This window comes from Gossypium hirsutum, chromosome D05, assembly GCF_007990345.1.
Source record: "Gossypium hirsutum isolate 1008001.06 chromosome D05, Gossypium_hirsutum_v2.1, whole genome shotgun sequence".
NCBI lineage: Eukaryota > Viridiplantae > Streptophyta > Magnoliopsida > Malvales > Malvaceae > Gossypium > Gossypium hirsutum.
Window position 1 is genome coordinate 8,275,664 of NC_053441.1, and position 12,731 is coordinate 8,288,394.

At 35.0% G+C, this 12,731-nt stretch overlaps 2 protein-coding genes across 11 annotated transcripts; both read right to left on the minus strand.

The window, feature by feature from the left end:
- Positions 1 to 229: 229 nt before the first annotated feature.
- On the minus strand, positions 230 to 5,541 carry LOC107906182 (uncharacterized). 10 transcript variants are annotated; one of them, XM_041093514.1, is made up of 4 exons: positions 5,098 to 5,541; positions 3,995 to 4,939; positions 847 to 3,907; positions 230 to 555 (listed from the first exon to the last, which is right to left on the minus strand). In XM_041093514.1, the coding sequence occupies exons 2-4, from the start codon at positions 4,896 to 4,898 to the stop codon at positions 483 to 485; spliced, it is 4,038 nt and encodes a 1,345-aa protein (XP_040949448.1). In that variant the 5' UTR covers positions 4,899 to 4,939; positions 5,098 to 5,541; the 3' UTR covers positions 230 to 482. The 10 variants fall into 10 exon arrangements, with proteins under 10 accessions (XP_040949448.1, XP_016688580.2, XP_016688579.2 ...); XM_016833091.2 differs by having other exon boundaries at positions 4,010 to 5,005; XM_016833090.2 differs by having other exon boundaries at positions 3,995 to 5,005.
- A 1,148-nt stretch (positions 5,542 to 6,689) lies between these two features.
- LOC107903222 (WUSCHEL-related homeobox 3) lies at positions 6,690 to 8,616 on the minus strand. Its single transcript, XM_016829263.2, has 2 exons — positions 7,984 to 8,616; positions 6,690 to 7,338 (listed from the first exon to the last, which is right to left on the minus strand). Exons 1-2 carry the CDS (start codon positions 8,614 to 8,616, stop codon positions 7,006 to 7,008), a joined length of 966 nt encoding a protein of 321 aa, XP_016684752.2. The 3' UTR covers positions 6,690 to 7,005.
- Positions 8,617 to 12,731: the final 4,115 nt, after the last annotated feature.

The window sequence follows — 12,731 nt, forward strand, 5'->3', positions numbered from 1 at the left end:
AAGAAGAAGACGAAGAAGAAGACGAGGAGGATTGGAATCTGTCTTATTCTTTGTTTTTGTGAATTTTTTTATTTATTTTCTTTTTCAATTTTCTTACTTTTCATCCACACACTTTCCTAGTCCATCAGATAATAAAACCCATGTGTCCTTCTTTTCAACAAAAAAGGGGAAGAAAAGGGAATTTCGGAGAAGCAGGAAAGTATATGTAAAAATAAGCACATAAAGCATGTAATAATTCTATCAAATTCTAGGGAATGCATAATATGGCATATTACAAGAACCAAATTAGCATGTTTTTATCAGCTCAGTGAATATAAGCTATATTTGAAATTACCAAAATAAGATATCAAAAAATATTTATGAAGTGCAAAAATCATGGAACATCCACCTGTATGTATTGAAGCACCGTTCTTTGGGCATATCTCAGAAGATCACTTTCTAATCTACACTTTGGACTAGAAATCACTATACATGTAAACCTTTCAACGTATGACACAAAAACCTTGAATGGGATCGGCAACCGCACCACCTTCTACCCTCTCGGTGGACTCTGACCTGCAAAACTGCCGGTGTTTCCCTTTGTCAAAAATTATACAAGTACAGGAAAAAAGACAGCACAGAAGAGAATCCCGTAACTATTATTAACAGGGTGCAGTGCAGCCCTCTAAAATGTCTACAAAATTCATAATCACAAATGTTCATATACTAAAAATAATAAAATATTCACAGAGGTGAAAATGGTGAGAACAGGAACATTGTTACCCTCTGAAGCATCATCTGGTTAAAGAGATTTATAAGTTCAAACAACTAACAAACAAAAAGTTTATGCACTTCATAAAAAACTACCTGAAATGTTGATCAAAATCTTCATTAGTGGAATTTTCTTGACATAGCAATTTGCTTTCTTGCATAGGATGACCATGTTGTTGGGTGTTACCTTGCTCAGACCCATGACTGGTGTCAGCATTATCCTCCACGTTTTGTCTATTATGGGAATCTGTCTCCATCTTTTTATCACAGCATGGAGACTCGACATTAAGATCAGAGACCAAATCAAATCCTGATTGATCCCCAGTCCCATGAAAAGCCACAGTTACGGCTCCTTGATCAGGTTGCTCAGCAGTATCTTTTTTCTGCCTCTTCCATTTCTTAGTAGATGAAGTACCATCATCCTCAAAATCCTCTTCTTCTCTTTCTCTATGCAAATAAACCCACAATTTCCTCTCTCCATCAAACTGTACACAAGGATCACGTTCATAATGCAAACGGTCTAAGGCCCCACTAACAACCTGGTTAACTTGTGCATCAGAAACTTCTTCAACAATGTACTGAGAGTCTCTTATCAAAGTACAAACATCTGCCCGGGTGCCGATACTTCCAGGCAATCTGGCAGCTGCATCTCTCACAATACAAAGAATTGTAACATGTGGTGGCCGGTCACGTTTCAGCATAAAATGATCTCGAGCCTTTGAAGTTGGTTTACCTCCACACCTTCGCAAGGGAGCAACTATAGATTTTTTGCCATCAGCAGCCGTGTAAGAGAAGGCCCTGTCAGGAATAGAATACCTAAGAAGCTCCTCCCTACGGAAATAAGCTTTCACTTCTTCAGAACTTGGACTAATGGTGCTAAGGCTCTTCTGAGCTCTTAGGTCTCTGAACCTTTCTTTCTCATCTAAATTGGCTTGCATCAATTCAAGCGGTGGTGCAGGAAGACTCCCTAATAGCTGGAGAGTCTCCTGACCATTTTTTAGCCAATTTGCAAATGAATCAACTAACTTGACAAGCATTTTCGGGGGCAGACCCCAGGCTTCGGGTGATGTTAACTCCTCAATAGTCTCATGATCATTTGAGCTATGCATAACAGGACCAACCCAAGACCAACCTTTTGTGGACTTCTCATAGGCAACAAGTGCCTTCCAGCCTTTCGCTCCCAAAGGTGCTGTTTTTGATGAGAAAATTTTCAGAACTCCCCGAACTAAATCTTGAAGCGGCTCTTGTGTCTCAAGGATACATGGATCCCCAGGGTTCGCCGCCACCCGACTAACAATCTCATGAACAGTTAGAGAAAGAGCACTTGCTTGCACAGGATGGTCCAAATCATTGCTAACTGCATTTTCACAAGAAAGAACCCCATTCGCACCACCTTCCTGCTTTCCATTTTGCTCTTCTCTAGGCTTGCTAACCTCTAAGGAATTTTCTGGAAGTGGTGTAATCATTGCCAAGCGAACTGCAGAAAGAAGATGTATAATTGAGAACGAGAAACCAGTATGAACTGTGGGGGTGATCAAAGTAAATGGCTTTTTCTGTGGTTTGGTTTCTATCTCCACGTCTATGGTTCCTAATTCTGCACCATGTGGTTCAGAAGCTTCCATATCAGAAGTACCAATATCAGCCTCCAGTTTTCGTTTTCCCTTTTTCTTCAAGAAAAGGGAATCATCGATTTGCTGCTCAAGGTTAGACTGCAGGTTACCATCTTTGCCCCTTCTATCAACATGTGCCACATACTCCTTCCCCTTCCTCTTCTTTGTCCCTTTGTTGCACCCTAGTAATGAAGCTTCAGATTTTTCACAGCGATCATATGCTTCAATGCTCTGGCCTTTCTTCCTATTTCTACCCGGGTTATTTTCATCAGCTAACAAGAGTGTCACAGGTAAAGCATCCTCCTCATCAACAAGATAATCACGCAGATAATTTGACTGAGACGTAGAATGATCATAGGCAAGTTCACCTTTCTGCCTTTTGTCAGTAGGGTAGACCCTCGATGAGGACTTGTGTAACCTGTTACCAGGTTCCCCTCGTAACTGGGCACTTTTACCCAACTTGTAAACTTGTTTCCTATCAACCTCGTCCATTACACTAGAAGTAGAGTTAAGCAAGGGGCTTTTACTCATCTTGCCCTTCTGTTTTCCTTCAAAATAGTAGTTTTCTAGTCCTGGCACATGCACATCTTCCCTAAAGCTCTTCTTGGAGAAGCGAGTGATTCCATCAACAGTCCATCCATCCTCCATAGAATTTTTCTTAAAAGATTTGGTCCTTTTAGAATCTACACCAGACTTCAATGAAGACAACTGAGAATCTTTTATGATACCAGTAGGGTATGCCAATTTGCTTCTCATTAGAGGATTGCTATCCTCGTCATTATCAAATTGCTCAGATGAGTCGGATTCTGTTTTTTCTTTTCTAATAAATGCTCTATTGCCTTTGGAAACAGGGCCTCTCTTTTGCACATAGTTCCCTCTGATCTTCTCCTGCGAAGGTTTTATTCTACTGTCAGACTGCAAGAATCGATCATTCATCAGTGGTGAAGAAACTTTATAAGATTTAAAACTGACATCTGGAGAATCTCGTCCTGTTTTCCATTTCTTGCTCCTAACATTCCAATCATCAGATCTAACTGAAGAATCCACAGAGATATCTTCTCCATGGTTCTTATTTTGACAAAACATTTCAGCACATTCAGATAAGTCAACTCGACTCCCTTTCAATGGAAATGGAGGAGTTCGGCCCTTCGAAGACTTAATTTGTTTTCCAACAGCAAATTGCAGATGGTTTTCAGAATACTTGACCTTCTTGGGCAAATCATCAGATCTCCTGTTAGGTGGCTTTGAAGTATACATTTTTGCCTCAGACAATTTATTCATATTCCTGTTCCTACCATGGGCCTGCAAGTCATGCTTTGAAGACAAAGGCAAAGCCGCAGAACTATCACCAGCAAATTCTTCCAGTCTTTCATACTTTTTCCCTGCTCTCAATGAACCAGATTTTCCCATGATGCTATCACGCACAACATTTCGGTCTCTTTGAATACCTGCTCCAAACATTGGGTCTTTGGCATCATCATCTAACCTCATCCAATCCCTAGACCTGAGTACAGCCCCTGACTCATATTTCTGTCGAGGAAGAGTTCCTGGAAAACCATATGGCTCAGAGTTCATATTCAAACTAGGGTAAAAGCAGGTCCCATAATCTTTTGTAAAAGGAAAATTTGACCCACCTGTCTTAAGCATACCTTTTGGATTCTGCTTCCCATATTTTGATGGTTCCAAAGCCATCAGCTGTCCTCGGGAAATGAATTCTAAATTCGGTTCAACCCCATAGCCCGAGTAGTGTGCCTTTTTCTGTGAAGCTTTCCTGTCCTTCACCTTTTTGCTCCACAATCCATCATCCAAATCCTCTCTTTTGGAGGATTCAGAATCCTCATCTTCTAATTTTTCATACACCAAACTCTTCTGACTTCTCATAATGTTCAAAACACGAAGCCGCTCCTCGATACCGTATCCCCTACACTTAAGCCAAGCATCCCTTATTTGACAAAGATTGGCAACCATATTATTCTGATGCTTCCTCAAATGATGGTAATGCTGTCGCTTCTGAAAGAAATTCAAACCCTCCCGATAAAGTGCGACCCTTGGCTCACATAAGCCTCCTTTCAACATATTAAACAACTTCTTTATAGGACTCCCAAAATGAAAATTATCACCCTTAAGAAGGTCATTCAAAGTCCGCATAAATGTATCCTGATCCATATCGGGCAAAAATTTAGTAAGGCTAAACCGCTCCTCATCACTTAAACACTCATTCCACACATCAAGAGACAAAATATCTTCCAATCCAGGAAGATCGTACAACTCCAAAGGAACAGAACAAGTCAAGTTCCCAACTTGGCAGAATTCAGCCCCCGTTTCTCCTAATTCCAATAAATCAAAGTCATCCGAACCTGCTCCTGAATCAGCATCATCAAATTCATCATCATCATCATCATCGCCATCACAATCAACAGCTGAGCTTTGACGTTGAAGCTCATCCTCATCACTCGACACAGTCGTCTCTCTACTACCATACGAGAACTCCGAATCAAACCGTGAAACTTTGAAGTTATTCTTCTCAATCGCCATCATAACATAAACCACCAAACGAACGAAAATTCTAATCCTCAATTCTACAAAATTTAAATTGAAATTTTTATTTTCCGCATTACGGAATAGAGCGCCAATTCATCGAAACCCTAACAGAAACAAATAAATAAAAGAAATTCACAAATATTGAAACTAAAAAACAGAATTGAAAACGAATACAATAAATAAATAAGAAAAAAACCTCGGTAGGAAGAATATATGCTGCAAAAATTGAGAGAGTCAAGGAATTGGAGATTTGAAGGTTTGTTCTTTTATAATTTGAGAAAAATAAGGATGGGGGAAAACAGAGAATTTGGTTAAATCTGAGAAACCCTAAAGGGGGGTAAATAAAAATAGAAAGAGATGGGGCAAGGGAAGGGAGGATGAAGAAGACGGTGGTGACGTGGAAGGATGGGAGACGTCGGATGGGGATTAGAGAGGAAATGACGAAAAAGGGCAGAAGGGGCGGGGAGGTAGAGGAAGAAAGAAAGAAAGAAAGTGAGTGGAAAGGAAAGAGGGTGTGACTCGACTGTAATCATCAACTCAGTGAGTTGAGATGAGTTCGTGCCAAAGGAAGACAGAAGATAGTGCCCCATGATTTAGGAGGTTTCCGGCCGTTGGATCTGCCCCTCCCCCCCGCCCCCCCGCCCTCTTCATCTTTTTGCGCTACTACCCTCTTCGACGTCGTATTAATGCTTCTAATCCAATAAAAGTAATTGAGTAATTTTATTAGGAAAATACTGAATGAGTAATAGATTGAAAAATCAACCCATGATAATTATTAATATCACCATTGTTGGAACAGAAAAATAATCAGTTAATATCCATTAAATAATAGTAGGTGGCTTTTTCTTTATGTTACTGAATATTGAAAAATATACTTTCAATCAAAAAATGATGTTAAAAATTCTCATAATTACAAATGCAGCTTTAATTTATAAACGACACTGCTGTTGAAATTTATAAATCTTGGCGTGAGATTTTAATGCATTGTAGGCGAGGGGTTGCTTTTTTCTTCTTTTCTTTCATGAATGCATGCAGTGTTGCTTGCTTGCTTGCTTGCCTCTTATATAGTAATAAAATTATATCGGCTGAAGTTATTTCCTTTTGTCCCTAAAAGTGGAAATATTCCATTAACTGTTTTGCTCTTTTCAAGCTTTATTGAATTGCCTCCATTTCTCTCTCTCTTCTTTTTCTTACGTCCAAATGAGTAGTTATTCTTTTACGTGTTTTGGATAATAATATATATCTTATCTTTTCTGATTAAAATATATATTATATCTTTTAGGTTTAACATGAATTATATTTGTAAATAAGTATAAAAACATTTTTTTTCTTATCAAACTCATTTAAACTTAATAGGTTGAATTATTATTTTACCTGATCTTAACGTATACAATATATAGCCTATTTTGGTCTGGATACATATATAGTTTATTAAAGCTGTAAAATAATGTAGATTGTTTCAACTCCAAAAATATAATAATAATAATAATAATGTAGATTGACTGCTCAGAACAAGTGATGAAGAAAATTTTCTGTGTTTGAAAAGTTCAAAAAAAGAAAGAGTTTTAAAATTAAATATTCACTGTATTGACTTGTCTGAAAGATCCAAGTCCACATTTTAAAAAAAGCTGCTTTCCATGTGATTAGATGTCCATCAAGCACTGATATTGTGCTTTCATCTCACGCATGCCAGTTTTAAGATCTACATTAGATAAGGTGAAAGAGAATGAGAGAAACAAACACCTTTTTCTAGAATTGTGATAATGATTTGGAATTGGAACTGGAAAATGGGCAAAATACTCACTGCTGATTATTATCAATAAGTAATAGAACTAGTATTATATAGCAGTAAGAAAGGAGCAGTACTAGATGTAACATTACTCCCCAGACAATTCAGATCCTTTTCGTGCTAAGAGCCTAAAAATTACATTACAACACATGCAAAAAAACCCAATAAAACTAAAACTAAAACTAAAACAAACAAAATTAGACCCAAATTTCTTTTTTTTCTTTTTTTTTTTAGAAAAAGCTAAATCCTAGTTACAAGTTGCAACCTAGGTAGCAGAGGGTTTTTATTTATTTATTTATTTTCGGGAGGGTGGGGTTAAGGGAGGCTTACGGGTACTTTAGCTGGAGTGATGTTACAAGAAACTGAAGAAAGAGAATTGGAAGAGTTGCTGTTGTTGTTGTTGATGTTGTTGCACTCCTCCTTGAGATTTGAAGCAGTGACTGGGAAAAGTTCAAGGGTTTTAAGGGGCGGCCTGGAGATCATGGAGTAGCATGGTAATGACGATAAAGGTAGTCCCACATCAACCATCATCAACCAATCGCTGCCATACATTCTCATTATGGCCTTGTTCTTGTCCACGTTTTCTGGGATATCAATATTCCACGTATAGTTCGTCACTTGCTTTCCTCCTCCATCATGAATCCCTGCCTGCAACAAAAATAAAAGCTGAAAACTTAGCCGTTTTGGCCATACCAAATATTAATAAGCACCGGAGAAGAGAGTCAAGAAACAAAGGGGACCAGACCAGTTATATTTATTGAAATAAGAGTTCATTTTAAAATATATATATACATAAATTTGTCATTCAAAACAAGTACATGCGTGTATATATATATAATATAGAACCTCGTGTGGAGATATATCTGAACTTTGGATATTAATATTTCTGCCTGTTAAATGAACCCCTAAGTTTAATCTTTTAAAGTTTAATTGCAAGATCTTTCTTCAGTTACTAATTTCATATCTTCCTGCATGAAACAGTATAGTTCTCATTAGTTTCATTTTATAGTAGTAAAAATACATTTTAAAAACTTAGTATTGTCGGAGATTCGTTTATCGTATAAAATGAAAGGACGACCAAACTAATAAGACAATATTCTTCATGGACAATTCTGAAGATGAAAAGCAGCTATATACGACAGTTAACTATTCCAAAAATTTGAAAGATGGTTTTCATAGGAAAAAATGTACTATTGCTTTGTTCGATCTTCTAATTTAACCATTATTGGAAACAAAATAAAATATTAAAATAAATATTCTATTTTTTTCATGTTATTCTCCTTTTTTTTTTACCTGAAATAAAAGATTGGCGGAGGCAGGGTTATAACAAGAAAGATGTTGAAAAGCAGGAGAGGCGGGAGAGTCTAAGTAGTGAAGAAAATGGGGGTTATGTTGAAGTTGATGATAAAGCTGCTGTTGTTGTTGAAGTTGCTTGGTAAGTTTCTTTCGAAGCCTCAGTCTTTCTCTTGCCTTATGGTTTTGAAACCAATAAAAAACATTCTTGCCTTCAATCTTGCCATACAAAGAGAGCTGAGAAGTGATTTGTTGGATTTGGTTGGCATTTGGGGTTCTAATCCCACTCCTATACATCTCTTCTAACATCATAAGTTGTTGGGTTGTTGGACACCACCTAGAAGATCCTGCTGGAGCCATTATAGAGAGACAAAACAAGAACCTATCCTCCCAAATCTGTCTTTTCTTTTCCCCTCTATTAGAGAGTTTTGTGGTTTGAGAAAAAGGGTTCTCAAAAAACATGTATAAATAGACAAAGATGCAAAGAGAAGGGAGTGACAAGCAGTGCACACACAATGTTAGAGAATTAAAGTAAGACAGACAGTAAGGATCCATGGAGAGAGAGGGAGAGAAGGAGACAGGAAAAGAAAGAGCGGTTAATAGAGTGGCAAAAGTACAAGCGCAGGATGTCATGCTGATGTTTTCCTGCTAGGGGCATTCAAGTGTTGGTTGGTTTTCAATATAATGCACAGCTGAGCTTAAAAATAGTGTAATTAAATGGAGAATTTATAAATAAATTTTGATAAATTTATTTAAACATTAATTATAATATTTTATGGTTTTTTAATTATTAATGATGCATTATATTAACTCTAAATCAAATATTATTTTTAACTAAATTAGATCACGAATGTATCATCGTATTTATTGTTATGGTCAAAATAATAAACAAAAACAAAAAACCATAAAATAGCATTTACAATGCGAGAGAAACTTCAATGATTATGCCGATATACTATTATTCATAATGATGAAGTAGGCACACCTTAGCGTTGCAAAACTTTTAATGATTTTGGTCGGAGACAACACAATACCATCAAATAAACTTCAATATAGATCCACTGAATTAAGCAACTGCCTTTGCTTACATGAGCTAATTCGACCCACCATAATTGCAGCCTGCAAGTGCTGCGGCTATTGCCTACATATTTTGTAGCATTCTTTTCTTTATAATAACCCATTCTAAAATTTTCGAATTCAAGTTTAATATTATAATTATGAAATTCGTTTCAATGCAAAAGTTGAAGGAGATTAATGGCCATAGTTGATATTGTTGGAAGAAAAGTTGTTCACACATGCAAAAAGTTGCTAAATTTAGAGGTTTTGATAGAGGAAACTGGGTAGAATTTTTGCAAAGTAAGTACCATGTAGATTTATTGGTTTTTCTTTTTCTTATCTCAGTGATGAGAGGATATTTATAGGGGAAGAGAAGTTGGGCGTGGGTTTTAAAGATCTGTCATAATAGGATGACAGCTATTGAAAGGATTGGATGAGGTATTTTTATAATTGTGATGAATAGATAAATGTTATAAGAGATTATTCATATTATTCTCTAAATTGTAGGTCTATTAGCTTAGATGAAACTATGAATGAAATTATGATGAGGTTGTGCATCACTTAATCTCTATAACAACCAACTATTCTAGCAAAGAGGTCTAAGAAAATAACAGAACTTAAATCTCTGATATAAAAGGTTCATCTAAGCTACGACATTGAAATAGGTATAGATATAAATATTGATAGAAATTACTTAGTATATAAAGAAAGCAAAAAAAGACCAAAATTGATTTTATTTTCTAACAATTTTAAAAACTTTATATATATATATATATAAAATATTAAACCATGTTGACAGATATATATATATATATAAAAAGCCCCTTTTGGCCTTTTCCCAACCGTCCATTCTAGTAATAATAAAACAAAAATAAATTCTAGCATTGAAATACATATATAAAGTATATTAGGAGTAGCAACTTATACACGGCTGCAATGAATATAGTGTTCACTTTGATTAATTATGTCGATAGAGCTTCCTTCGTACCTAGATTAGGGACATCATAGTTAATACACGTACTCTTTGATTTATTTATATTTATTCTTCTATTTCAATATGTGGGGCTATCCATATAAAAACATGTCTTACAAGTAGGGTATCCCTTATTAAAAATTGACGTCATCAGAATTTTAAACAATAGTATACTGTACATTTAGCAGGAAAAAAAAACAAAAAAGATATAGTATATTTGAATTGCTTGATTATGGCCCACATATTAGTGAAAATTATTAGGTAAAAAATTATATAAAAATCAAATGAGAATTTAATTAAAGATAATAATATTTTATTACAAAAGGATCATAGTTTCATCGTTTGTAATTGTCCCAAATTTGTTAGATATGGTTTAGCAATAGCATTTTGAGGCAGACTGTCAATTTTTCCACCCCTCTCACCTCACTGGAATTTAATTTACTCCATTATTAAAACATAGAGAACTAAGGTATCTAATACGTCTAAATCAGACTGCTCCAAGAAAATATATGTCTGAATCAGCAGCAACAATTAGAAATAAAGGAAAAGCCTCTTCAAGTTTTCCCCAATCTTATCATCATCATCATCATCATTTTTCTCTTGATCGACTACTAGGGTGACATAAAAACCTTTTTTTGTCATAATCAATATAATTTTTTTTTTGGATTTACATATATTATATTTATACATTTTTATGTTAAGAATATATAATTTTTTTAGGTCATAATCATATAATATTTTTTTAGGTCGAAAGTAAATTATATATTATTTTGATATATTTGTATCTATATATAATATATAATTTATTTTTTGTCAAAATAATATATAATTTATTAAGAAACTAAAAATTAGACTATAAATATATATTGACAAATTAAAAATTAGACTATAAATAAAAACTTGTAACTAATATCTATTCCCTTAATAGACTTGCAAAATGCGAATGATTAATCAATGAGTTTATTTTAGTGAATATTTTTGGAAAAAAAAAGCTAAATATATATATGTATTAAGAATATTTAAAAATATTCTAAAACAATAATATCAAAACATGCTGGTAAAAATATATACGAATAAAAAAACGATGCATCCAACAATATAATACTAACGACCTTAATAATAATATCTATATCAGTAAAAAGAAATCACTATAATCTAAAATTCTAAATGAAGTCCAAATTAAAACGATTGTTTGGTTGTCATGTGAAAGCATGGCTATATTAAACGAAATCGGAGCCTAATTAAATGGAAAAGGCAGAAAAGAAAAGACGATATTTGACATTCCATAAAAGATGTGGTCTCTGTCATTACTCATTCGTTCATTCTTTAATTTTATGGTTAGTAGAGGAGCAATTAGCAGAGACTGGGTTCATGGTATATTTTTAATTTAAAATTTTTATAATTTATAAAATTTTAAATTAATAACGATAAAATTACACTTTAATCTTTTAAAATGATATAAATTTGATTTAACCCTTTAAAAATTAAAAAGATATAAACTATTAAAATGATAAAATTACATTTTTACTATCGTAAAAATATACAATTTAAATTCGACAAAAAAATTTTCTAATTCCAAACAGATGCTTTCAGTGCTTAATTATTTGGCCGGACCAATAGTAACTCTCACAATCAAATTTGACCATCTTACCATTAAAGGCCTATTTCCAACTTTATTTACGAAAATAGGCCAATTTTTTCATTATTTATCGGAAACGGCCGGTTTTAGCAAAACGCGTCCACGTAGGAGCTTTTTGGAGGAAATTTCAGCAAAACGCGTCTTTGGGGGAGCGATTTTGCCATGTCAGCACAAAACGAGCCCACGTGGACTCGTTTTGCTGACGTGGCAAAATCGCTCCCCCAGTGACGCCTTTTAACCCGTGTTTTTTTCCCCAACGGCTATTTGATTTTTGACCGATGGGGGGTCCAACGGTAAAAAAAAAACTCTATAAAACCCCCTCCTATTTTTTTCACACATTATTTCTTCAAATTTCTCAAAGCTCACTTTAATTTTGGCAAAAAAGCTCTCTTTAATTTTTTTTTTCTGAATTAGTATTTTTTTATAATTTAAAAATATTTGATCGTGTTAGCAATGGCCAGGGAATTAATTCGTCTCGATCATAAACATATCTCCGTCGAACAAATGAGAATGGTAAGGGTTAATTTTAATTTTTCAATATTATTTAATATTTTTTCATTTATGTAATTTTAATTCATTTTTATTTTATATTTTTTTATAACAGTTTGTAGATCGGGTGTTCCAATGCTATATTCGTAATATGTCTAGTCCTCCATCACCGTTGATAGAGAATTACTTGCGGGAAGTGAGTTTTTGGCATGTGGCCACTATAGGTCGGGGTGCAAGTTGAACCCGAAACTCATCAGCACGTTGATAGAGAGGTAGAGACTTGAGACACACACATTTCATCTTTCATGCGGAGAGTGTACAATCATTTTGGAGGACGTCCAGTTACAATTGGGATTGCCGGTGGAAGGGTCTGCACTCACCGGGTCTGTTCAATCTATTGATTGGGGAGCCGTATGTTACGATCTTTTAGGTGCGATTCTGGATAAGATTTACGGAGGTGAGATCGAGATGAGCTGGTTATGAGACACATTCCCGGAGCCAGGGAATGATTCGACTGAAGTAGAAAGAATACGATATGCTCCAACATACATTCTTGAGATAATTGGAGGTTATCTGATGTCGGACTTGTCA